At 41.9% G+C, this 27,273-nt stretch overlaps 1 protein-coding gene across 2 annotated transcripts in view; it reads right to left on the bottom strand.

Annotated features, from left to right (window-relative positions):
* Nucleotides 1-27,273, bottom strand: part of LOC119896047 (protocadherin Fat 3) — a 72,232-nt gene that overhangs the window by 19,905 nt on the left and 25,054 nt on the right. The window contains exons 7-44 of one of the 2 annotated variants that reach the window (XM_038709522.1): nucleotides 25,591-25,905; nucleotides 24,025-24,235; nucleotides 22,665-22,736; nucleotides 21,034-21,170; nucleotides 20,281-20,556; nucleotides 19,909-20,119; nucleotides 19,536-19,750; nucleotides 19,203-19,361; nucleotides 18,965-19,086; nucleotides 18,644-18,826; nucleotides 18,382-18,496; nucleotides 17,983-18,264; nucleotides 17,239-17,589; nucleotides 16,434-16,607; nucleotides 15,782-16,312; nucleotides 14,516-14,880; nucleotides 14,020-14,173; nucleotides 13,314-13,421; nucleotides 12,991-13,174; nucleotides 12,419-12,639; nucleotides 11,409-11,861; nucleotides 10,872-11,006; nucleotides 10,349-10,742; nucleotides 9,460-9,656; nucleotides 7,187-7,340; nucleotides 6,843-7,076; nucleotides 6,459-6,637; nucleotides 4,936-5,149; nucleotides 4,642-4,856; nucleotides 4,401-4,538; nucleotides 4,052-4,195; nucleotides 3,771-3,968; nucleotides 2,611-2,888; nucleotides 1,956-2,518; nucleotides 1,510-1,641; nucleotides 1,198-1,355; nucleotides 528-1,059; nucleotides 66-219 (exon numbers count right to left, since the gene is read on the bottom strand). In XM_038709522.1, the coding sequence (XP_038565450.1) occupies nucleotides 66-219; nucleotides 528-1,059; nucleotides 1,198-1,355; nucleotides 1,510-1,641; nucleotides 1,956-2,518; nucleotides 2,611-2,888; nucleotides 3,771-3,968; nucleotides 4,052-4,195; nucleotides 4,401-4,538; nucleotides 4,642-4,856; nucleotides 4,936-5,149; nucleotides 6,459-6,637; nucleotides 6,843-7,076; nucleotides 7,187-7,340; nucleotides 9,460-9,656; nucleotides 10,349-10,742; nucleotides 10,872-11,006; nucleotides 11,409-11,861; nucleotides 12,419-12,639; nucleotides 12,991-13,174; nucleotides 13,314-13,421; nucleotides 14,020-14,173; nucleotides 14,516-14,880; nucleotides 15,782-16,312; nucleotides 16,434-16,607; nucleotides 17,239-17,589; nucleotides 17,983-18,264; nucleotides 18,382-18,496; nucleotides 18,644-18,826; nucleotides 18,965-19,086; nucleotides 19,203-19,361; nucleotides 19,536-19,750; nucleotides 19,909-20,119; nucleotides 20,281-20,556; nucleotides 21,034-21,170; nucleotides 22,665-22,736; nucleotides 24,025-24,235; nucleotides 25,591-25,905 (8,858 nt within the window). The remainder of the gene's footprint in view (nucleotides 1-65; nucleotides 220-527; nucleotides 1,060-1,197; nucleotides 1,356-1,509; nucleotides 1,642-1,955; nucleotides 2,519-2,610; nucleotides 2,889-3,770; nucleotides 3,969-4,051; nucleotides 4,196-4,400; nucleotides 4,539-4,641; nucleotides 4,857-4,935; nucleotides 5,150-6,458; nucleotides 6,638-6,842; nucleotides 7,077-7,186; nucleotides 7,341-9,459; nucleotides 9,657-10,348; nucleotides 10,743-10,871; nucleotides 11,007-11,408; nucleotides 11,862-12,418; nucleotides 12,640-12,990; nucleotides 13,175-13,313; nucleotides 13,422-14,019; nucleotides 14,174-14,515; nucleotides 14,881-15,781; nucleotides 16,313-16,433; nucleotides 16,608-17,238; nucleotides 17,590-17,982; nucleotides 18,265-18,381; nucleotides 18,497-18,643; nucleotides 18,827-18,964; nucleotides 19,087-19,202; nucleotides 19,362-19,535; nucleotides 19,751-19,908; nucleotides 20,120-20,280; nucleotides 20,557-21,033; nucleotides 21,171-22,664; nucleotides 22,737-24,024; nucleotides 24,236-25,590; nucleotides 25,906-27,273) is intronic. The other variant, XM_038709524.1, reaches the window with a different exon arrangement.

The following is a 27,273-nucleotide window of genomic DNA, read 5'->3' as shown; positions in this document are numbered from 1 at the left end:
TTGTATGCCTGTGTGTGCGTGCGTTTGTGCACTTGTGTGTGTGATTGCAGGCCAGTTTATCTTACATAAGTCCCCCGAGTCCTCCTGGACAGTCACAGAGGAATGCACTGCCTACAGGCCTACAGTCCCCATCATTCTGGCATGGGTTTGGCATGCAGGATGTCAACTCAATTTCACAGCGCCCCCCAGTGAAGCCAGCACTGCAACTGCACATGAAGCCTGCAGGAGAGAAATTCAAAATGTGTCAAATAATAATGTGTGTAATCATAAATATTTTTACATAATATCAATATCCAATCCTATTAATACCATGCAATCTCATTTATGAGTAACTGACTGAATGTTTAAGTACCGTACAGATTAAATATATGAGTTGTGATTACTACTGCACAAACAAGCCATCAAATAAAAATTAAGCTGAAAGTGAGCTGAAAGTGAAATAGTTTCATTTGACAACAGTTATTTATGTAATGTATTCATACAACAAGATGACACCAACACACATTCACACTGTCATCTACACAGACCTCCAGAGGGCAGACTGTTGCAGATGGCTCCATTGAGGCAGGGCTGACTGACGCATGGATCTGGATAAAGCACGCAGCCCAACTTGACCTCGCTCAGGCCAGCTATCTCAGCATAACGGCTCCTCTTATTCTGGAGTGGCAGCTCTTTACCATTCAGCATCAGCGAGCCCAGGCAGCCCTGGAAGCCATCCTGGGCTCTTGGGGGGGGCCTTGCTCCACGGTCCCCAAGTCCTGGGCCTCCCTGGCTTCTCCCTGGACCTGGGCTTGGCCTCTCGCCTTGCCCGTTCGTTGGCCTCACTTGGGCCCCGAAGAAAAAGGATGAATCTGGAGCCAGAGGCCAAAGGCGAACAGGAGCTCGGGCTGCTCGGCGGCGCTCCACATAGCTGTCATCCAGTGACAGGAGGGTGTAGTTCCTAGTCAGCTCCAAGGCAACAGAATGCCAGAGGCCGTCGTTTATTGGTCTGCCAGAGATACCCATAATGCCAAGGGTGTTGTCACAGTCCAACTGGAACCAGAGTCGACCACCTTCAATCTGTGGAAGGAGAGGGAAAATCATTGTACGCCTTTGTTTAAAAAATATGCGACCACTAAAATACAGTACACCCTTTGCTGAGCAGATCTGGCACTGGGAAACCAGTAAAGTGCAGCATTAGGATGTAAATGTGTTTACCTTGAGCATGGTACAGGGGTTAACACGTGTGAACATAATCACTCCTCTCCTCTGAAGTGTTCTGATCCTCAGGCCGAGCCTCATCTCGCCACTCTGCCCACTCTCTGTCACTCTGTACTTGATGTAACTGTTTCCAGAGAAACTCAAAGAGGTTTGGCCTGCACATTCACAAAACATAGAGATACAGCATTAAAATTAGAGGGGAAAGGAACTTTAAAAAAAAACCCCACAAATAATTCTAAATCAAATCTTAGCAACTGGTGATCTACTTATCTGCTCCGATCAGAAGCATAAGGAAGGATCAAATCATACCTGCACACTCGTCTAGTCGCTCAGGCTGACACTGGCAGACAGATGGCGCTAGAGGACCAGAACGGACACACTGCATGTCTTCTGGACAGGACTGACCGTCACAAAGCTCCACAGGAGTGGGACATGTCCCTCCTGGTGAAGATACAGAAATATTAGAAAATAATACCTTCAGGATGTCAGAATATCATCTGTCTTCATATGAAAAAATAAAACATAAACTAAACATTCTTTATGGTATGTATGCATCTTTGTGTGCAAATACAAGAAGATCCAATACAAAAACAAACAAAAATATCTATGTACAATTAGTAAAATACTTAAAGGCACTTCGCAGATTTTTATATTAAAACTAGTAACTTCAAGCAGCTGCATCAGATATGGAGGACACTAATAATGTGAGCTAAGCTAAGTTATATTAATAGTCCAAGCATGAGTGCAGTGCTCACCAGGACAGGTACAGATCTCTATAGCGTTGAACCTTGGTGACACCAAGCTGACCCTCTCTGTGCTGTAGATGACAGGTAAGCCATCCTCCATCACCAATCTCTGCTCACACACCCTGTCCCCACACTCCAGCTCCCCAGAACAAGCGCTGCTCACAACCACTGCCCCAGCTAGGACACCTCGAATCAGGCCTCGCTCTGCTGCTTCATCCAGCTTTGCAGACAACTCTTGCTGGGAGTAGATCCCACCCATCCGTCCGCTGCCTGATGTCTCCGGCCTCTCCATGGCCAGAAGCAAGTCCACGTCAGATGTCCCCATAACTGGCTGCACGCTGAGTATGTGGAGGGGATCCTGTTGTCCTGGTGACCATTTCCAGCCGGCTAGTCCCCGTAAAATCAGTTTTATCTGGCTCAGGTAGCGACCAAGCAAGTCCTCCGGGGACAGGGAGCTGAAACGTAAGGTCAGGGCACTACGCAGCAGCACATCTGTCACCTGTTCGACCTGGACTGATACGTCAGCTATCACGGCGAACCGCCCATCACTCACTGTGGCGTTCATCTGGTATCTGCGAGAGAACAAAGAAATTTGTTGTGTTTTGACACAAAAAGTCTTTCGCCTATGCTAGAGAGCTGTGTGTTTTAGCGGTGCAGTGTGTACCTGCCAGGTTCCAGGCCCGGCAGAGCAACAATGCTGCCATCCTGTCTGTCTATCTTAAACATGCTCTTGGACTGAGGCCTCTGGGTAAACGACAACACGTCATTGGGGTCGCGGTCGGTTGCATAGATCCGACCAATTGGTCCACCCAGGAAGGTATCGGTTACCATGACGATGGAGATTTCCAGAGGGGAGACGGCTGGTTTGTACTGACTGTTCCCGATGACCCTCAGAAATATCCAGGAAGAAGAGGTAAGACATGGCTTGCCAGAGTCACTTGCCTAAGAGCCCGAAACAAAGTTACACTCAGACATTTAAACAGAAACAGAAGTAACGTTCTGCTGAAATGTCACAGACGAATTTAAAGCAAACCTATTATACTGCATTTCCAGCCCTATATTATAGTTCTGTAAATCCTCTATGGTAGCCTTGCATGATTCAAAGTTAAAAAAAAATTGGATGCTCCAGTCTCTTTAAGCTCCCGCCACTAAAGCCCACTGTCTTCTGATTGGCCAAGACCCTGAAGCACGTTTACTAGGTTAGAAGAATAGGGCTGCACGTTCCCTTGTGGGCATGGCCGGCATGCTGTGCCTGAAGCAAATGACCATATATTGACATCCGGCTCTCTATGACATCATACCGAGCCGTTGAACTGTTGAAATCAGAGCATTCAGAACAGGTGGATTTCTTTTAAATACTGCTTTGGCCACATTTAACATGAACATCTGACACTGTAGCATTATATAGTTGCCAGAAAATATGGAAAAGCATAATTAGTCCCCTTTAAGATTGAAAACTGCTGGTTGTATTTGGGTACAATTTGTTACTGGGGAAGATTTGTAAAGGTGGTTATAGAGTAACAATGGTTGTAAGAAGGTGATGATGAGATTGTGTTTACATTAAGACACTCACTCTCCTGGCATAACCAAACAATTAAAAACAAAGAATATGGATATGATAATAATGATTCTCCATTACAGAAGTGTGTATATATAAGGCTGCTTTTGAAAACCCAAGACCTTAATAGCCTGACTTAGCAGCTAACAGTGAGAGACTGTAACAGGTTGCTACTATGCTGACTGTGTGTAGCCATGCAAACAAAGTGTAATTGTCAGTCAACTTTTCCTGAATATACAGTGGATAAAAAAAATCCATTCACCAACCTGGATTTCAAGAATGAACTCTCTGGGGGCTTCAGGGCCAAACGCACGGTTGGCCCTCAGAGTTCCAGTCTGGTCCAGGGAGAAGAAATTTCCCTCATTTCCTGACACAATGCGAAACTCAAAGGGGGGGCCATTTCTAAGGGAGTCTTTATCGCTGATTGACAGCTTCAGCAGGGTGGTGCCAGCAGCCTGGTTTAGCTTGAAGTTATGGAGAGACAGGAGTTGAGACGATGCTATTACAAAAAACTCATGAACATCAGCAAACACACACACAGTGTTACCTGTATGATGGCTGTGGAATTAGGAGGAGTGAATACGGGAGGGTTGTCATTAACGTCGGAGATGTCAATGTTAAGGGTGACAGTGGAGGACATGGCAGGAGAGCCACTGTCGAAAGCCTGCACTGACAAAGAGTACCTGGATACCTAGAAGGAGCAGAAGGGGATGAGAATGCCACAGCATCTGTATGTATCAGGCAATAGTGCAAGCGCTGTAACGCTTACAGAATATGATACTTCACTGGGTGATGACCTTGAGCGGACCTGGTATTTTCTGTCTTGGCTGTGCTCATGAACCAGAAAATTACTATTGATTGTTTATGAGATACTGTACTTAAAGATGCATCCTTACTAGTTCTCTGTCGAGTCTCTTGTTGACTTTGAGCAGTCCTGTTACAGGGTCAATCCAGAAGTGGTTGCTACGGTCACCTTTCAGGATGGAGTAGGTTATTCGCCCATTCACCTGGCTGTCCAAGTCTTCTGCCGAAACCTAGAAAAGACACATATGGAGTGAAACAAAAGTTAATGAAAAAGACAGAAAAGTATAAACATACTAATATAAAGGTGGAGAAAAAATTAGGACTAAATGTTACCCTTGTAATCGTCTGCCCAACAGACGCATCCTCGCTGACCAGAACATTGTAGATGTCCTCACTGAAGGCTGGGGCGTTGTCATTGACATCCATGAGTTCAATTGTTACCATGGTAGCAGTGCTGAGAGGGGGGTTCCCGCTGTCCCAGGCCTCAATGGTGAGGTAGTAGTCCTTACACACCTCAAAGTCCAAATCATCAGCCACAGAAATAGAGCCTAAAACATACATGTGGTACAATATAGTGTTTATAGGATTGAATCCAAAATAGAGGACAATACACGGACCTTTGCTCACCCAGGCTTCTGTCTATGGTGAACTTTCCTAACTCGTTGCCCAATCGGATGTGGTAGGTGATCTCAGCATTAGGTCCAATGTCAGCGCTCGTCGCCAAGACTCGCAGCACCTCAGTTCCCACGGCTACATCCTCAGGGACAGTAACAGCATAGTCCTTCCTCTGGAAGACTGGAGCATTGTCATTCACATCCAGCACCAAAATGGTCAAATCAACCTGAGGGAGACATAAGAGACTCTTGACAGGTCTCCCTATCACATCATTTGACTGCACTGCTCCCGGACCTGAGAGATTTTCAGCACCACGGACAGTGGGTCCACACAATAGGAGCAAAGACACAGAGGCAAAAATCAGTTGAGGTCTGTGTCCACCACAGCCTGAGAGAGAATTCCTTGGCCTCTAGATAAATGTTAAAGATTTGTGGCATTACTGAGTCAGATAAATGCCATATAAAATATTATCATTATAATTTTGTTTCTGTCTTTTGACAGTTAAAATGAGAACTTAAATCTTGCTTCTAATTATTTAAATATGTGGTAAGGTCTGGTGATTTATGGGATAGGTTTGTTAATATTAAGCTATTTGTACAATTCTGATTTTGTACTTTTGTCTGGATTTGTGTAATTTCACCGTTGTTTGTTTATTGTGCATGCGTTCTACAATACTGCTACAACCCCTGGAACCACTACCATTACTACCACTACTATTACTGCTATTACTGCTATTACAGCTACAACTACTGCTACTTGTAATAACAGTGATAATGATACCTACTGCAACAAATAATAATATTCAGTTCAGGACCATGGACTGCGGGCCCCATAGACATAAACGAAAATAATATATTTGTCCAGAAAGGCCACACCTGACCTCACTGGGGTTTTTTTCCAATTTGTATTTACAGTTTGTTCTGGCAGTTGTCTGTCTGTCACCCCACCCCCCACCCCCACCCCCACCCCACCCCACCCCACTGTACAATTTTACAAAGCTTTATCTTGATTGAATCTGCTGGATTCTTTATCTGATCTCTACAGTAAACACGCTTTTTTTTTATTATTATTCATTGGCTTCTCTTATCCGTGTGTATGGACAGAAATACTGATTGCACATCACCAGATGGATGACTCCATGGCTGACTAATCTGTAATTTAATATGCAGTGGATAATTCTAATTACGTTATTGTGGTAAAATGGTTTAATTACATAATCATATTTGTATTTTTAGAAAAAAATGATGCTAATTACTCAGAAGCTGTATTAATTGCTCTGTATCTGATTTAATTACTCAGAAAAACATGATTATATCACCTAAAACATAAAACGAGGCCTGTGGTGAATCTTAATAATGTACGTTTTATTTATTTATTTATTTAATTATTCCAACTAGCATTTATTTCAGAATAAGTGCCAGCTTTCTAGGGGATCACGAATTTGAAGCAACACTCTCTGTGGTTAGGATTAGTGGATACACTGGATAGCATGGCAAAAAATACATCTTTGATTGTGTGTCACTGGGACCACCAACCTGTGAGGACAGTGCCCCCTGTTGCCCAGCTTGGTCAGTGGCCTGGACACGAACACGGTAGGTGTCTCGGCTCTCTCTGTCCAGAGATTTTTCAAGAATTACCATCCCAGATATCGGGTCAATGGAAAATAATCCATTAACTGAATCCACCAAAGAATAGACCACTGTACGGTTAAAACCTGGAGAGAACAAAGGACAAATTCATGGACACCCAAGACTAAATATTACACCAAAATGTCCCTCTTCCTGTTCGTGGTAATCATCGTTTTTTAATTACAGGGTATTTATAGATACATGCATTATGTAGGACACTTTTTTGTTTGTTATCATCCTTGCTAAACATGTTATACTTCCAACATATAAAAGCATATCATACCAACGTACCTTCATCAGGGTCCCTGGCTTGCAGTCGGGTAAGCAAAGCCTTGGGGGCAGCATTCTCATACACACTAGCTAGGTAATGTGTAGAGGAGAAAGAGGGGGCATTGTCATTCACGTCCAGCACTTTGAGAGAAATGTCAGAGCGGCAAAACAGCCCTCCTCCATCAGTTGCCTGGGCAATGAGTTTGTAGGTGGCCGTCATTTCTCGGTCCATGACAGTGGCCGTACGCAGCTCACCTTGAGACACAAATGGAGAGGTGTATAAAGCTGCAGAAAAGACGTTTAATCTGTGATGTATATTGTTTTGATCATCCAAAAACCTAAAGAAAAATAATAACTGAATGTACCAGTGTTTGCATCCATGTAGAAGTCTTCGACCCCAATGCCAAACAGTGAATACTGGATCTCAGCGCTGGAGCCTGAGTCAGCATCTGTTGCGGCCACTGTCAGAATGCCCTTGTTAGTGGAAATATCCTCAGGAAAAGAGGCACTATACACCGCCTGGGGCAACACACACACACACACACACACACACACACACAGACCCACACACAAATAGATATACAAGCACAAAGTGAAACCACACTGTCTGAAAAAATAAAAAAATCTGTTCAACACATCAAAAACACATTAAAATGTCGGGCGCTGCATCCATTATCCCTGCTGATAGATTGACAGCCGATTCAAGTGCCCTTTTCTGACCCTGTCGCCACTCCTGCCACTGACTGGCTATAGAAATGAACTTTGTGACCTCACTATTTCATCGAACACAGACAAGCACAATGGGAAAACTACTGTAGTGTGTCCACGCACAATGCAGCACATCCCACCCTTCTGCTTTTGCGCATCCCGTAATTTATTTTATTTTATTTAGACAAAATATTATTAGTCCATTGACTGATTAGTCGATAGAAAATGAATGCCAAGTGTTACGATAATTGATATCATAAGTCACTTCTCTGACTTCCAGACATTCTCTGTTTCTAGCTTCTCAAATGTGAGGATTTACTGCTTGTCTCTGTTTTATATAATTGAAAACTGAATATCTTTATATTTTTGACTGCTTGTCGGACAAAGCAAATCATTTAAGAAATTGTACAGTGTCTGACCCGACTCTGAATGTGTTGATGCTGCTACCATGTAATGCCAGAGTAACCCCTTTGTAGCTAAACAGGCCCGACTTGTCTAAGAACAGAAAGAATATAAGAGGAGAACAGGGAGGCAGAGAAGGCTGATTTTAAAGAGAATGTATGAGAGATTGAAGGGAGAACAAAGTTTCTCAACTAATTATGATAAAATGAAGAATTGCAGAATACTACTGAATGAAAAGGGGCATTTCCAAAAAACCACACTGCCCAATTATTTTCCTCTCATATATCAGCTATTGACACAGCATTGATGCCAATTTTAGAGTGAGTCTGAAAGTAGCAAGGTTGGAATTAGCACACTTAGCTAAAGTTGAATTTTTATTAAATTTTTTTGCTATTTAATGTAATAAGTGCGATTCAGCATTCATTAGATTTCGACTGTGGGCATTTTTGGGCAAGATGATTATGTACCATATAAAAGCACTGACTGTATTAAATACGGACGTAGTCTCCGTGACGTCATCCATAGATTTTTAAAGAGCGATTGTGAAGCCCTTAATTATGCATAACTTTTAGACCAAATATAATTTTAACGGGTGAGAGCAAAAATTCTTTTGCCCCATGTAATACTAAATAATCAAGGAAATGCAGTTTTGGCACTTCCGCATTTGGCTTCATTTATCAGCCTTTGAAGTTGCCGCTCACGTTTTATGCAAGTTACAAACAGTACATTCAGTACATTCCTTGATATAATTAATATACAATTTGTTTGAATTCGTTCCCATTGAGTCTGTACTTTGATGCATGGCAGAACAGAGAATCAATATTTTAACTGAACTAATCCTGTTCAACTACAGCCCCAGATTTAGGCTGTTTTAGTTTAAAAATATTGCACATAAAGTACATATGCACATTATTCAACACACACATTTTTTGAGCTAAGCCACCCTTGAAATTACCCAAGAGGAAGTTCACAATCATGAGTGTCAAGAGGTGTCAAGAGGTGTGGTGAGATTGACAATAACAGAAATATGGTATTAAATAATTAAATAACTCATCATCAGTTAATAATGCATGCATTCATTTGTACAGTTTTGTGTTTAGTATTTACAAAATGGAGGAGTGCAATTACTACTGCATATGTTGCCATCTGCTTTTGCATGACATGTTTTATGATAAAACACAACAATAATTTAATTTACTTAAAATATATTTGTTTACAAACTCACCCCAACTGATAAATTATTCACTTTTCAACCATGTTTATCAAAGAAACATTTGTTCTATAGTCACAACAACTTTTCACTAATATTTACTATTGACTGTATTATTGTTTCTCTTTTTAGACAAAACACTAATTGGAATGTGGTTAGCGTGGAGACAATGGCAGATAAAGGCAGTTACTCTACTATGAATCCTAAAAAACGCAAAATGACATAGTAGTTCATCTTCATACATTCCACAATCTGTTCTATGTTTGTTTGCTTGGGATATTTTTATTTGATCCACTCTCATTCGTCTGCAACCCTAACCTGGTTGCAGATGGGACTGTTGTCATTGGCATCCATGACGGTAACTTCCACTGTAGTACGAGCGATATATAGGCCATCGCTCGCTGTGATGTTGAGCAGATACCAGTCCTGCTGCTCACGGTCCAGCAGACCACTCACGTAAACCTTCCATTCTCCCTGCACCAGGGCCAGGCCAAACACTCCCCGCGGGTTTCCCCCTGGGGATTACACAGATGGGGATTAAAAGGATGACACTAACACAACAAAAAGACAGACACACACTCACAAATGATGCACATATTCTTTGGCAATCAATAAACATCTATCATCAGAGTGTAAATTAGGCTGGTGGTGTAGTAGCAATGGCCTTTTAAAGCTGACCTTTTATTAAAATGCTTCTATTAGGCCAATCAATATTTTTTAATGGCAGAACAAAAACCAAAATATATCACCCTTAGTGATTATCAGTTCACAATTATGTGAATGGAAAATATCAAGCTCTGTGTCAAGGTGAGTGTTTTGCTGGAGAGGCCTCACAATGTTTTTTATTACCCCAATCACAACAATCATTTAAAGCAGAGGCTCTGTTGGTTCTATTGAAAACTCTATACAGTTTGTTACCAAGCATTGTTCTCTCACTTATGTTGTGAATGTGAACTTATGTGAAATGTTTTATGTATTATGCATGCCTTGTAATATCTAAATTAAAAGGAAATACAAAAACAAAAGGTTAGTTGTGTTTGACATTTGAGTTAAATTAATTTAAAATTTGACCTTTACTAATGGCGACCCCATTAGACCAGTGAATACTTTTTATGCAACACAACCTCATCTCACTAAATGAGGGGAATTTTTTGCAGCACAGAATGTGATGAACTACATTATGTTAGCGTTCTCTTCATTTCCTCACCAGTGATGTAAAAGCTGACGAGGCGGTTTTGATCTGCGCTGTCTCGATCTTTGGTTTTTAGAACAGCTACCACCTCACCGAGGGGATCACTCTCCTTTACTGCACCCCGGTACAACTCCCTCTCAAACCGCGGCGGGTTGTCGTTAACATCTGACACAGTGATGGTTACCACTGTGGTGGAGGAGAGAGACTGTAACTCCCCCAGATCAGAGGCCACAACTTCAAAGCTGTAGCTGGAGCAGGCCTCGTGGTCCATCTGACTGACTGTGGTGATCCAGCCTGTTTTACTGTCAATAGCAAAGACGGAACTTGTGGTGATGGGGCCACTGAGGTAGCGAGCGTCTTTTGTCATGTCCAAGTTGTAGGTGAGCAGAGGTCCCAGGCTGTAGGTTACCTAAAAAAGATTTTTAAAAAGTAACTTTTCACAATATCCCCACAGTCTGAACTGAATAACTGTAGTGAGTGTACTTTACACATGACTGTACACATGTGTAGCAAAATACAAAAATAACCTGTCACACACCTGCCCATTAGAGCCCCAGTCTGGATCAAGTGCACGCACTTGGACCACTCTTGTCCCAACTGGCATCCCCTCCATCACTGTGGCTACATAGGTGTTAGTCTCAAAGACTGGCTTGTTGTCATTCACATCTAGGATCTGCAAAATGACAATTCTTTACTTAGTTTATATTTTACTAAAAAAGAAAATGCACCAGGAACTAAAATTCACACATTATTTGAGATTTTACTTGTGTGTTTTTAAATGTTGTTTATTTTTTATTGTGAGAATGGAAACAGCTTTGACAGTCACTGCTATACCTGCTTTTCATTGAGGTGCTAAGCAAAATCAGTGTTAAAACATCCCATATCATTTAGTTTTAATGGCTGCTTCAACCACTTTTGTCGGACTCATTGCAATTCCCTTTTTTGACACATATTTATTATTTTCAGGCTGTTTGAGTGCTTGAAAAATTTCAGTTTTGTTATTTTATTTTATTTATTAACATCAAATTCAATTCACCTGGGCTAACAGGTTTTATGTTTTCTGTGTACCACCAACCTTAACCTCCAGGTCCACAGTGGAGATGGACTCGATCAGGTCTCTTCTTGTTGTTGCTGCAACCTTAAAGCGAAAGATGCTGATCTGTTCATAGTCTAGAGGCTTGACCAGACGGATCAGACCTGTTTCCCTTTCCACCAGAAATGTCCCTCCCTGGTTGCTGTCGAACGTCTCTCCTCCGACTGTGGTGAAGAACCCCGTCTGTCCAGTGGCCATATAAACAGACCCCAGGGCTGTTCCCACTGCTGTGTCCTCAGGGATGGTGAAGGAGTACTGAGGCTGGCTGAAGGAGGGAACAAATGCATCTGGTGGGACAACGTGGATGAAGGCTGACACCAGTGAGTGTTTGGCCGGAGAACCGCAGTCTGTGGCTTTAACAAAGAAGGACAGCACAGTCCCCTGAAGGTGGTCCACGGTGCTTTTAGTCATCATCCAACCGCTGTCTGGCTCCACCTGGGCACCAGCAAAATCACAATGCCATTTAAAATTATTAGATTATTAGAGATAATAATCCTAGGTAGTAATAGAGCTTAGATTTGACTCTCAGCTGAAAAATTATTATTATTATATTATTATTCACATTATGTCTATACTACAGCTTTTTGTTTCATTTGCAGGAATAACTATTTAATTGTGTTTCCCCTTAGAGCAACAAAAACTGACCAAGAGCATCAATCTCAATACAACATTGTTTTTATTTGAAGAGCAAAAACGTATAATTACAGTTACAACAGATGGCTGTTACTCCAATGAAATGGGAAAGAGGTATCAGTTGAGAAAACCTCTTAATTGAAAATCAGGGTTGTAGCATAAATTATGAGTGATGATATGGTTTGCTCTCATTAAATATATTTGTTGAGGTTTAGATGTGGTTAGAGTTTTTGTGTTTTTTTCTTGAGGTAACTGAGAAGATGTTTGCAACTCCATTAAAAATAAGCATACTGCTATGTAGTGCAAATGTGTTTTATAAACTACAGTAGTCTGATGTATAAAGAGTGAGATGTCCTGACCTCCAGAACATCAACCAGTGATAGGCGTGCCTCGCTGTAAAGGGAGTAGGTGATCCTCCCATTAGACCCAGCGTCAGGGTCAGTGGCTTGGATCTGTGTGACCAGAGAACCTTTGGCAACATTTGCTTTAATGCTCATACGATACTCCACAGCTCTGAACCGAGGAGCGTTGTCATTCTCATCAGCAAGAACCACTCGCACTGTGCAAAACGATGCACGGCCTGGAGACAAATAACACATAATGTAAATATACATGTACAGATTCAACAAATGTACGTAGTTTTAATACAGACGGACATAATTTGCATTCATAATTTTTTTTCTACCGTTGCATTCAATTTAAGTCATTCTGCAAGATAAAATCTAATGCATATGTAATGACTGTGCTTAAATATTCCCTGATCTTCAGGAGTTTGAGATCTTATTATACAAAACCTATTATCTCACAGGCGATACCTGCGGTGCATTTACCAAAAAGACTTTATTACTCATGTACAAATGTTAGCTGAAGTGTAAGTCTTATATTGGCTCATTTGAAGATGGCTTTTTGTCAGAATATCAGTGTTTAATACCTCCACCATCCAGGGCCATAACGGTCAGCACAGTGTCTTTGTTAAGAGGGTTTTCTCTATCTAATTTCTGAACAGTGGATATGACTCCATCTGCATCAATAGTGAACTGAATTTTCCCCAGGTCATTGATGAAGGAGTAGGTGATCTGGCCAAACAGCCCGGAGTCCTCGTCTGTTGCACGAACCTGGGGGTCCATACAGAGAGTCAGAAGACAAGGTCAGATTAGTCATTACAGGGCTTTATAACATAATTCATGCAGGAGGCTTCCTATTAAAAGTCCTGATGGAAATATAACTGAGTGATTAGTAAGAAGGCAAACTTACTTGAATGACCTTTGACCCTGGAGGGGCATTTTCTTGGACTTCAGCCAGGTAGAACCTCTGACTGAACACTGGACTGTACAGGTTGGCTCCCAACACACGTACAATCACCTGGGGATCACCATCATCGTTACAATCATAATCTCACAACCATCATCGTTGTGTCTGCTGGCATTTTGTTGATGCCATCACAATAATAATCACTGGCTGATTTGTCAGACAGGCCAGCAGTATGAGCATCAGGCTTGTGACGAAATGGTAAACGATGCTGCTGGAAACACTGTAATTACACTCTCTGACAGACTATTGTGGAGGTATGGTGTGTTCACATTATGTCAGAAGAAGAAGCAAACGAATGGGGTAACATGTTATTGCTACCGCATATAATGTGGACTATCAGAGATGTGGGATATCAGAGTCCCACATGCAATTACCAAGAGGCAGATGTGAATGCTTTTTCGCCCAGTTGGCAGCTCACCCTCATAGTAAATCCGACATGACATGAACACACATTAACCTCCAACTACAGAGCTGCTCAGCAGCCAGTGCTAGAAAATATGAGTCATACTGGACAGCTACAAATGTGTGTAACAAATTTGAAGTGAGGGGTTGCTAAAGAAGGTTACTCAGCTGTATAAACACTGCAACAGTTAGAAAAGAACAAATAAGTTGACAGAACTAAATTGTAACAGCAAAGAAGTAATCTCACCTGAGCAGTGCTGGTGAAGACGCCATCTGACACAGACACATTGAGTTGATATGAGAGTTGCATGCCTTGTCTCCTCTTGTTAGACAGACTGAGCACCCCTGTATCTGGCTCCATCATAAAAGTCATTCTCTCATTCCCAGAGAGAATACTGTACCTGAAGGCCAATTTTAAAAAAAATAGAGTTCAATTGTACAATGTTATTTTGCTCAGAAGCTGCTGGAAACACACGTATCTACTTTTCATGAGAAGTGCGGGGCCAAAACTGCTTGAGAGAAAGATAAATAAAAGATGGAGTGAAAATTACTTTGAATTTTACAACCAAAACACAAAAACAAGACTGCCTGGTAAGCAACATGCTTTTCTGAACATAATGTACTAAAAAGTTTAGACAAAGATTCAGCTGGGTTCAATGGGGAACCATGTACAGCGACTCTAATCATCACTACTACAAAACATTACAGAGAAAACACCAAACCCATACAGTTTATTTTCTTACCTCAGCCTTCGGGCGTCACAGATGTCAGCATCTGACGCCTGAACACAAGTCACAAAGTGTCCTCGGGGAGCCAGCTCATTGACAAAGGCCTCGTACAGCGCTTGGCTGAAATTAGGTGGGTTGTCGTTTGTGTCAGTAACAGTCACAGTGACACTAACATCACTGCTGAGGGCAGGGTCTCCACTGTCCGTCGCTCTGACAATGAAGTTGTAGCGTTGGATGAGCTCATAGTCAAGCAGGCGTGCCGTGAATACCAATCCGCTGTTACTGTCAATGTGGAAGTAGTCTCCGCTGTTGTAGATGTCAGATAGGATCTGGTAACTCACCACGGCGTTCTTCTCCGAGTCTTGGTCCTGGGCAAACACCTACAAGGAAAGTAACATTAAACTTTGCACTGCCTCATGCATAATTCAGGATCTGAATTGTTTACTCTGACATACTCTATAGCTACTACCAAATGAAAAAAGTAATTAAGTTCTGGACTTCACTGACATACTGGGCAATATCGCATCTAAAACCACATTAAAACATTGTCGAGCATCTCACAAGATCATCTTTACAGTTTTACAGTTTTGCTGCAACCATTGTCAGGTTATTAATTACAAAAACATGATTGAGTGAAAAGAATAGTATCAATCAATAGTGATGATATTCTTGTTGGGGTGGAGGATGCAAAACTATTTTACTGTTGGCTTGATTCTGTGTAGGTGACAAAAAAACTTTATATTCTTAAAGTTAAATTTGCAGTGAATCAGTCTTTAAAAGCAAAGAGATAATCCATGCTAATGTTTAATAATAAGTCATCCCCTATGTAGTGAATAGTAGTGTAAAACCACTGAGCAAGCCCAGGTGTATTTTAGGGCAAAACAACCATTGGTGTGATCCAATGTTGTCCTAATTCTTGTTAAATTCCATAATAAAGTCAGATAAGGCCGTAACTTATTTTGAGGACTTCCTAACCTCAAGGAAATTGTTACTAAAAAAATAATCCAATAGTTTGGTGTCTATGAATTGTCTTGTGCGAACATGTTCCTTACTGCATAAACAGCACTGGCCTATTATTCACTAAAGGTCAAAAGCTTCCACTGGGAAATTTCTAGAGAAATATCACACTTATCTTCTCATAAATAAATTATTTGGCATCTAATATTCATCCCCAATACTGCTGAAGTGAGTGTTAGGTGTAAACAATCATTCAGTAAGAGTACACACTGGAGTGCTTCAATACAGACACACACACACACACACACACACACACACACACACCTGTAATACTGTTGTTCCAATCATTGAGTTCTCAGCAAGCACAGAGGAGTATGAGGTGTTCTGGAACAGTGGCGGATTATCATTCACATCCAGCACGACGATGTCTACATCGACCTCAGACTTCGCCCCAGTCAGTGTATCTGTAGCCTTCACCGTTAGCCGGTAGTACTGCATGGTCTCAAAGTCTAGCGGGTAAATCACACTGATGATTCCTGTGTCAAAGCCAATGTCAAACTGGAGGGAAGGGTCTCCATCAGTAATAGTGAAGATGATGGTCTGGCCTTCAGGACTGGTGGCATTGATACAAAGGACAGAGGTGGAGACGGCCACATCCTCTCTGACAGTGACACCGTAGAAGGCCTTGTCAAACACTGGCATGGCTTTATTTACTATAGTAACAGGCAGCTCCACCTCTCGGGACAGCGGGGGGAAGCCACCATCAGTGGCCACAAGGACAACTTTGTACTCTGCGTTGGATAGGTCTGCCTCAAAGGCCCTCTTTAAGGTCAGCTCTCCAGTTACAGGGTTCACCTGCATGGGATATATAAATACTTGTTTGTAACATGAGGCACATGAGAATGTACAAACCCATGACTTGAAATGTATAGCTCCCCATAAGAAATTAAGGAACCATTTAAGAGCAGGCTGTCACCTGAAAGTTCCTGTGCTCCTGCTTAAGTCTGTAAGTCACTTCTCCATTCCGACCGTAGTCTCTGTCAATGGCTGAGACCCTGAAAATAGCTGATCCTGGCTCTGCTTCCACTTGCACTGCAGCATAGTAGGGGAGGTTCACAAATTCTGGAGCGTTGTCGTTTACATCCTCCACCTAGAGAAAGAAAGGTTGTCTTAAGTAAATCCAGTGGGTTCATTGTAAAGAAAATACAAAAAAAGACTTTGGTGTGACCCGAGGGCTTAAATAAGTCCTAACATTTGGTAACAGGATCAGTTCACTGTTTGATGATGATCAATGTCGTACTACACAATTATGATAAACAACAAATATACAGTAACTTTGTGCACCTTCTAGAATATATTCTTGATCAGACGGTTCAAACATTTTATTAAAGCCACTGTGCATCATGAAATATTTAAAACCAAAACACGATGTTTATTGGAGTTGCACCCTTGTAAAAAAAATCTAACATCAAACAAAAAACGAAAAACAAAGCATCAAACAAAACTTCTGCATGAGATCTTCAGATCTTGACAATATGTACATGTAGATTCCCGAACTAAATTGCAAAAATGAGTCATCAGACTTACAAAGGGTTTGCATGAACGAATGTGTTGTTTCACAAAGCAAAACAAACTTTATGGACTAAACAGAAAGACACATACAGTAAGTTAGTAAGAAAACGTGTGTCTACATCAAAGTGTCTGTGCACATGGGAAAAAAGACAGAGAAGAGAAAGAATAAAATTACACACACTCTTTTACACACAGAGTTTCACACCCACCTGAACTTGTACAGTCACCCTGGCCACCCTCAGTATTTCATCTTCTCTGCTGACCTCCACCACCAGCTCGTACCTCTCTCTCTCCTCTCGGTCAAAAGGCACACCGGTGGTGAGCACCACTCCGCAGGTCGGCCGGATCGTGAAGAGTCCTCCAGGGTTCAGCAGAGTATACTTGAGCGGCTCATTGAGGCGGTGGCCGACTGTGTTGACAACAGTCACTAAAGTGACATTGGGTATGTTCTCTTGGATCGAGGCGGAGTAGATCGGGAAGGTGAAGAGCAGGCCACTCTCTACAGCTTCTCGGACAAGCACGGTGACTGATGCCGTGCTGGAGAAACGTCCGTCCCACACCTTGAACAAATACAGAAGGGTAAGAGTTCCTTGTTGGGCACTCAGCACAAGTGGAAAGGATTTCTTTGCATTTATTTGACAGCTGACTCACAATAGGCTAATGCAGAGGACATTTAGATGACGATGAGGACTTTGCATACACTCCCCTTTTTCTCTCTTAAAAATAAAATACTGGTGGCATGGTGCCCTGGAGACCACCCATCTACTGGTGTCAACTAGCTGACGTATTCTACATCAAGACACTGAATAACTATGGGCTCTGTGTGCACACTTCTGCAGCTGACCCTGTGCTCTGACTTTCCTGTGGAAATCACTGTTATGAAAGCCAGTCTAATCTAACTGCATGCTGTTCATATAAGCTAGTGACAGGATACAAATTTAAGTGTCACTTACCTTCACATTAAAGCGGTAACGGTCTTTATTGAGGTTCTGATTGATGACAGACACAACTCCAGTGTAGCGCTCCACAGAAAAGTACTCCACATTACTGTCCACCAGAGAGTAAAGTAGCTGGGAGCTGATGGACTTGTCAGGGTTCAGGGTGAGGTCATAGGTCATATCAGGGTCAAAAGCCTCAACCCTAATGACCTCGACACCCACGTAGGTTGGCAGGAGGAGTACTGCCTCATAAATGTCTTGTGATAACTTTGGAGGTGAGTCATTGACATTGATTACCTAAGACAGGGTATGCACAGAGTAAAAACAATGTCTACAAATAACATAAGAATCAAAATGAGTCAAGAGTGGTTCATGAAGCAGTGAAAGCTGAATCAGATATAGTCATTTATTTACCTTTATAACCACCTCTGCTGGGCTGTCAGCACTCCTAGAAGGCTGACCACTGTCTCTAACATGAACCCGGAAGACAAACTCAGAGAAGGTCTCATAGTCCAGACTGGCAATTGTCCTAAAATAAATTGAGAACCATTCAAATAATAAGAAACCCATTCTTTGCTCTAGAAAATATGATATATATATATATATATATATCAGTTTATAGGCAGGTGAATCCTCAATAGTGATGCAGTTGATCTGGTTTCTACATTTCACCTACCGAATCGATCCAGTCCCGGAGTCCACGCTGAAAAACATACGAGCGGTCTCATCTAGGATCTGGAACACTAAGAGGGCATTGTGATTGCGGTCCTTATCGGTCGCGCGGATGACTAGAGGGTTCCCATCCTCTCCCAGAACCACACTGTTGACTGGAGCAGCCTCACTGATTGTGCCCACATACCTGTTAAGGTAAAAAGAGGACACCACTGTGAAAGAGGACAGCTATACTTGAATGACTTTAGAAAATTACATGTTGTCAGGACTCAGCACAGCTCAGCAAACAAGATAGGAGCATGTCAGTGATGTCCAGCACTGGTACCTGATTTGTTGGAAGACAGGTGGGCTATCATTGACATCCCCCACCTGGACGATGACAGTGGTGCTGGCCTCCACTCCAGCTATGCTCAGGGCATGCACCACCAGAAAGTAGGATGTTGTTTGCTGCCAAAAGAAGGAAAAGCATAACAGTTACATTCCATGAGTGAAAACAGTCATTGAGCTTTGGCATAGGTATATATTAACACACCTACTACACTGAAACACAAGCATTAACAAACCTCGAAGTCAAGTAGTTTGCGTGTGCTGATTACACCAGTATGATGATTGATAATAAAGCAGTGGTCCTCATTGCCCCTGGTGATATCATAAATGAGTGCTGAGCGACTGAGGGCACCAACGGTGATCACGTGTGTTCCAATAGTGCTGTTCTCCATTACCTGTAAATACATATACATTGGTGAACATTTTAGGCACTTTGGTGAGTTTTGTGCTCAATTTCATTGTCTAGATATTCACTATTTATCACTCCCTTCCATCTTCCAGCCTTTCTATTCCATCTATCTTTCCCTTCCCACACCTCTCCCCCATGCACCCATCCTTTCAGTCTTTACCTCAGCCTGATACTCCTTCTGAGAGAATTTGGGGTTGGAGAAGTCGGAGAGTATCAAGGAGATGCGAGCTGAAGCTGTGGCCATTAATGGAGGAAATCCACTGTCTGTGACACGCACAGTGAGGGTGTAAAAGCCCACATTGGTGAGGTCCAGGTCCTTAGCAATGAAGATATGGCCTGTGGCATTATCGATGCTGAACACACCACCGGTGTTTCCTAAAAGTAGCGGAATGGTTACAGGCTTTAATACTGGTGAATTAGAAAGACAGACTTTTAATCCCAATTTAAAGACACAGTTTAAACCACTGTTAAAAAACACTAAAATAAAGAGACATAAAAATAATAAACTTCTTTACATTCAGATAGCATCACACCTGCTTCTATAGTATAGGTGAGTTGCCCATTAATCCCATTGTCTTTGTCTAAGGCTGTCACTTGTAGTACAGAAGTGCCTAAGGGAGAAGACTCATAGGCCACAGCATCATATACGGTGCTGGTGAAGTAGGGGATGTTGTCATTGGAGTCCTCCACTGCCACCAGGATGCGAGCCAGGTCACGGTTAAATGGAAACTCCTGATCTTTGACCTGGAGCGAAACGAGATATAAATATGTATAGCTTTGTAGGCGGTGATAAATGAAAGAAATCAGCTAAAATGAAGCAAGGCAGGGAAAGCTGCCAATAGGAGCATAATTTACACACATACAGACAGCTTGGTTGGCTGTTCCCATATTATTTCCCTACTCACCATGATAGTGAGGATGTGCTGCGTTCTGGCCTCATAGTCCAACCTGTCCGCAGTGTAGACAACTCCTGTACCAGGATTAACCCTGAACAGTCTCATACTGGCTGGGTCTACGCTGCCGTAGATGGAGAAGCTCAAACGGGCACGCTCGTCCATGTCTGAGGCTCTAACCTGGAGTAGCTCCATGTCAACTGGTATGTCCTCTGAGACACTGACGTCATAGGCTGGCTGTGAAAAGACTGGAGGGTTGTCGTTGCTGTCTAGTATTCGGATGAACACCTGATCGAGAAAGAGAAAGAAGGGGAGATTAAGAAGTCAAAGGTGGGGATTAGAATTATGCTCGGTATATTATTATTATATTATGTTGTTTACACCTCAATAAGCAATAGTTGTGGTATTTTTTCAAGCCTGGCGGGGTGTTTTCTAATTGCCATGTGGGCAATTTCTGTATTTATACAAACACTTGACCTTTACTTGCAAAAAACTAATCCCATTAATCCACTGATTTCCCTACCAAGGAAGACCTAGTAGGCCAGCCAAGACAGCAGGGGCACATGGAATGCCAAAGACAGAGCAACAAAAAGCACATTTCATAGTCAGCAAGAGATAATTTCAGAAAAAGGGAGTGCAAGTGTAAGAAGGAGGATAGCTGAGCAAACAGCTCCCCTAGGAAGAGGTAACAATAATTTAATTTGATGTGGGTCTGAAGTGTATAAGAGACTGTGCCAGTGTATAACTAATCAAAAGTGTTTGTACCTGTGCTGTGGCAAAGTTGGTGCCATCTGTCACCTGTATAGTCATGTTGTACACAGACTGCAACTCTGCATCCAGGGGCTTGGCAACGACCAGAGTCCCCACCCCCACTTGAAGGTCAAATTGCATGTCAAAGCTCCCTGGAATAACACACACACACACACACACACACATATTTCACACAGAGTTTCAGTCATTTAGTATTCACTTTGTGTCCTAAACTCAGGTGCTCTAAGTTATTACTGTGTAATTGTTTTGGCCAGGTGCCTGCGTCTGGAGCTGGAGGGTCTGTGAAATAAACTGAACTGAAATGCTATGCAATGTAGCACCCGAACCCACTTGGCAGCCGGAGAGCTGTTAACAGCCACACAAACATCTGTCTTATCACTCCAAAACACAACCCATCTCACAGATCAAAAAACCTGCAGCCGGGTCTTTTCCACGGGCGGTGAGTGTACAGTTTAGAGGCTTAATGTTTGATTAGAGTGAGCGAGAGGATTGATGTACGTTAGGTATTCAGTACCCTCCTTCGTCTCATTCCAGCTTCTCTCTCGAGATATCTGGGGAGGTTGAGCTCTCCTCAGCATATGAATACTGATTGGGCATTTTTCACAGAACCACCGACGCGTGTTGAGTCGGAGCAAACCACAGGGATTCGCTTTTTTTTTCTGGAGGAGGGGTTGGTCAGTACTACACTGCAATCTCACAGCATCAAGAGTCTGCCGTTTCTTTCCTGTCTGTAAGGAGTGGCCTCCAGGGGGTCTGATAATACTTCAGATTCAGTTTTAGTATTTTTGGTAGCATCTGTATTTTATAAACATACAGCAATACAATATCTGAACAGGTTGTTACAGGAATACTATATGTCTGCAGAAGAAATTGTGTAGTTTAGTCAATAAATTACGACTTAGTTTTGAAAAATGTCTGGACATAAATGATGTAATTATCGTTCTGTTAAATTGCCACTAATGTATGTTCCATTTGACAATGGTTTTTGACAGGACTAATAACTCAAAGGTGCCCTGTGGAGTTTTTGATCAATAGTGGTGCGGTAGAGCCATTTTTTTGAGTGGGTTTCTGTATGGTTTGTATTACAAATCCTACCACCACAAGAGCCCATATAAATTCTATTATTCACATGAATGTCAGTACAAAAAAATACAGACAGTGTTCTCCAGAAGAAGTGAGAGAAAGTTAACTATTGCCATAATATCAGTGACACAGCTAAACAGTTTTCTTTTCCCCTATTGTCACATAAAAATATGTTGGGTTGTCTGTATTTGCAGAAAGATCATCAGGCAGACTCATAAACAAATTAAAACTGCCATAACATTACAACATAGTCAGGTATTTTCAAATACATTGCAGGCCAACTGTGTCATATCACCTCTCCACCGTCTTTCCAAAGTAGTAGCACAGTAGCTTAACTAATGATGTGAACTTGATGTACCTGGGCAGAGATAACAAACTAGTGCTGCTTGTGTGAAGATATGTGGGAATCCTTTTTCAAGCTCAGATCAATCAATTCTGCCTTTGGCTAAACAAGGTCCTGGCACTGCATGCTTCATTTTCAAAATTTCCCCAGACCTGGGGCATTTGAGGAGGAGGTGTGTCAACATGAGCTTTAACCAGACCTGTGTCAAGTGAGCAGTTTCTTCCACATGCATTCTGCGGAATGTAGAACATTTCTCTGGCAAGGCGTCCGCCTTAACGGTGAGAGAAAGAAAGAGAAGAAGATTATTAATATTTAGGGAGTCAAGGATATTCTTGTGATCAAAGGTCCGCGCCGACATTTATGTGTATTATTATGTAATTAAAGTGGACTTTCATTCGAATACTTCAGCACAGTATGGGAAATGTGACTCATTAATGGATGATATTCAAGTCCAATTCTTGAAGTTTGAAAGAAAAGATAATCACAATGCTTTAACTTTTTTGTAAAAAAAAAAAAAACGTGAAATATTAATGAGCTTCTCCTGCGCAATTACTCCACTGATATCAACAGCAAGAGTGGAGCAGGGAAAAAAAAACACATTTGCATTTTTTGTATCTTTGATGTTTGTGACTGAAGAAGAACAATCAAGTAATCAACTAATAATCAACTCCTTTTCATATTAATACCCAAGTAAGGCAGCTGGGTTTCTACAATGATTTGTTTAATGAGAACTGTTGAATTGCAGTCAATAATGAGCTATTCACTGATTATCCTTATAAAGACTTGAATCAAGGGGCGAGACAAAGCTCCCTGATTTTAAACAGGCAGACAGGTATAGCCTTGGAGAAGATTCATTGTTTCTCCCAGAGCCAGAGCAGCAGTAGACGCTGTTATTATATTGTCCTTTGTTTGCCAGTTTGCTTTTAGCAAAATAAACCTTTCAAAAGTTAAATGTTTTATATAGACAATGCACTTTTGCCTGTGTACAATTAATCTCAGCTACAAAATGTGTCAGTGGCCTTTTAATTTTAATAAGCTCATTTTGATTTTTAGAAATATCCACTAGATAACTTTCCAAAAACTTTCAGCAGTACCTCTCCAGCAGCGGAAGGTAATAGAAATGAACTGAAATGTGTCAAAGTGAGAGTAAAGTTCTTGTGAAGGTAAGCAGTTTGAATCAAGAAATGTTTTTCAAATTTGCAACCTTTTACATTGCTTCCAGTGTGTTGGTACCAGCTGACAGATCTGACCCTAAAAAACAAACTCAAATAACATATTTCAAAAGCATTATCAGGATACTCCACCATACAGAAGGACATATTATTAAAATGAAATTCTAAATACTTTATTAATGCCTCAAGGGGTAATTCCATCGCATAGGGAATAAAACCAAATTTTAGATTCCAGCTTTTGCACAATTTCAATGTCAAATGAGAAGAATGATTTAGTTAAGTTTACCCTGAATAAATGTATTTGAATTTTCTTGACAGGACAAGAAAATTCTGAATATGGATTGTGCTCTGGCCTGTTAATTTAGTAACGTAGGTTAATTTACTTACCAATGATACTGAACCAGACAGATGTGCTCGACTGGCTGACAGCGACTACCCCCACCGGCTGAGCTACAGCAGTTGTCTCCAAAATCGAGAAATTGTAGTACCTCTGGGTGAAAAGAAGTGGCAGAGGCGAGGGGACAGGTTTGCGAATCCACTCCACATGGAGTTTGACAGTAGACCATAATGGAGGATCACCGCTGTCCTCCGCTTTTATCTGAGAGAAGGAACAATACTGAGAAACCAGACATTCAGCCGACACCTCCAGGAGCTAAGGAATCAAACATTTGGGAATTTATGCAAAATGCTGAAACAATGATAAACCAGACTGGAAAACTGAAAAAGGACTTTAATTAACCACTACACTGGTGTTAGTATGGATTCAGGTCAAGCAAACATTCAGAATGTATTAGAAATTTGGCCTCTCCACTTCACACATATTGTCAAACCTATACTGATGAGATCTATACTCATTTTCTATTCCTGACACATCACCTGAATATACACCTACACCTCTCTTCCATAAATAATATTTTTGTTAAACTCAAAATTTATCCCAGTTTAATGGAATGGCTGTCCCTGACTAACTTTAAATGTCTTGCTCTGCTTTTCACACACCAAATAGTAAAAGCAAATAGCCCCTAATAAATCAACAAAATCTTTGGAGGAACCTACGTATATGAGAAGTAATTGTAATATATGCCGTTATAAGTGGCACTCACTGTAGACTGGAACCTGTGAGCCAAATACATTATTTGAACAATTATTTGCTTAGAGAACAGTGTTACCCTGAATATAAAGGAGAGAATACTGGTGTTTGTTGTCCTTGGCACTGGCTGCTTCCACAATTCAACTATGAGCTCTCTTCCACTGAAACTGAGTACATGTGCAAGAACAAACTCCAAGGGCACAAGGGTGTGATCAACTAATTAGTGAACCAGATGCTTAAGAAAAATCTGGTGTCTGCAGTGCATATGTTAAAGGGCGTGGAGCAGGATGAATGCATTGTTAGCAAGAAGAATTTTATACAACCAAAAAAAATTTTGTTTGTGTCTGAGTGGGGGAAACGCAAGTGTCATGTCATTCCAGAGTATCAAAAATGCACTGTGCAACCTGATGTGCATAAACACAACTTCAGCTGTGCCACTCCACCCACCTTGACACTTCTGAGTTCATGGCCATGGAATACCAAAAATGTGCAAGCTGAAATACCTGGGCAAAAAATGTACAATGTGACTGTGTTGTGACCTGTCAACTTTGCACCTGCATGAAAGCAGAGCCCTAAAAAAGATAATGGAATCCCAACTAGCTATGAATTTAGTGGTAATAAAATCACAGACTTGGATGTGGTCTGCAACTCAGACTATGGATTTATTGTCATGTTTGCCATGTTGCTAATAAGTGCTATATTTTAGCTGAAATCTGTACTTAGCCAAGTTCAGACCAAACAGCAGAAAATCAGAACCATCCATCCATCCATCCATCCATCCATCCATCCATCCATCCATCCATCCATCGTCATCAACTCTTTATAAAAACAAAGACCATTTTTTAAACTTGTAGGAAACTCACAGTAAGGACATCATAGCTTCCCGCCGTCACCATCTTCTTTGATGACACCATAGCATTCCTGGGATCAATACTGAACTTTTCGTCCTCATTACCATCAACAATGCTGTAGGTAATGTTGCCATTGGCTCCGAGGTCCCGGTCATAAGCAAAGACACGGTAGACCGGTTCACCACGTTTGTTGCGGTCCCGTTCAATCAAACTGATGCGGTAGGTAACCTCTGGGAAGGTGGGTGGGTTGTCGTTCTCGTCCTCGATGTGAACGATGACCCACACAGTAGACTGCCGGGTGGTCACTGGGCCATCTATAACTGTTACCTGAGCACACATACAAAAAAAAAAATCACATAGTAGGTAGTCATGGATATGCATTGTTGTCTCTTGTACATGTTTCATCACACGCACGCAATCTTATTTGTGAATGCACACATTTATTAGCATCTTAAATGTCGGCTGCCACTGTGTGGCTGTAGCTGTGGAGTGCAGGACCACATGGGGCTGAGCTCACGGGAAATCTCTTTGTATAATTGATCCTCTGAAATCAGAGGCAGAGGTCTGATCACAGATCAATTGGATCAGATCAGGGTGAACACCACTGCTGCCAGCCTGACTGCTCACTAGACTATCAATTACAAACAGGCAGCATAGACTGGCAGGCGGAGATGTGGGTGGCTTGCATGCACTGGCATTCCTATTGAAATCTCAGGACAGGATAGGACAGGACAGGAAAACACTTTAAAATGCAACAATGAAGATTTCTCTGACCCCAGTTTTCCTTTTAAGTGTGAATGTTCAATGATACTGTTAGATGCAGGCTTATTTTCTACAACCTTTGCTGCTTTCAGTTTGTAGTTTGTTGTCATACGCTAGCAGGGGCAGATTGTCCACCTGGCAATTCTGGCATATGCCAGAGGGGCCGGACTATTTGTTTTGGGGTGGGCCAGTCAGATTGATATTAATATCAGTGTTTCCCACACATTAGCTTTACTTGGGCGGCCGTTGAGGTACGTTAAGGGCCGCCCAAAATATATGGCGACCCATTTAAGCATTTTGCAGAGAAACACTGAGAGAAATGATCATCCATTACGTTATAAGAAGGAGATATGGATGGATATTTCACAAGCATGGGCCAGGTAAAGCAACAGGGAACACTTTGGTGCAGGTGCAACTGGGTACAATGTTGGTTTCGGTTTCGATTGGCTTCCTCATTAACAAGCCTCCTCCGTGCACACATGGATGAAAATCGCGAGTGCTGTGTCATTTCAGCCACTTCATAAAACAGCCTACTGCTGATGGAGAAAGTCAAGGGGCAGACAAATACAGGGAAAGAGAAAAAGAAAGAGGTATGTGTTTGCAGCAGAGGTGTATGTTCCGTGCTTGTGTGGAAATATTAGAAGTGAAGGCAAGGAGAGCAGAATTAAGTAGGCTAGTGAGTAATATTTTTGTGTATTCCAATGTTGAGAGCAGTGTGTGAGAAAACATTTTTCTACAATGTTCTATAGGCTACTGTGTTCATGGATGTTGCTGGAATCGGCACAGCCAGAGAGCCCTAGTCTTCTTGTAGGCTAGTGCTGGGAGGAAGGATGCTACTGTAGGCCTAGCAGAGACAGGGAGTGTGGTAGAGGTAGGAAGAAAACAGTCACACAAAAATGTTCGGGTTGTAATTGACTTGCAGTAGAGAAAGAC

Source organism: Micropterus salmoides, unplaced genomic scaffold (assembly GCF_014851395.1).
Source record: "Micropterus salmoides isolate LMB-PRFRI ecotype aquatic unplaced genomic scaffold, ASM1485139v1 Ms_hic_scaffold_9, whole genome shotgun sequence".
In the NCBI taxonomy this organism is placed as follows: domain Eukaryota; kingdom Metazoa; phylum Chordata; class Actinopteri; order Centrarchiformes; family Centrarchidae; genus Micropterus; species Micropterus salmoides.
This window is presented reverse-complemented; position numbering and strand designations above follow the sequence as displayed.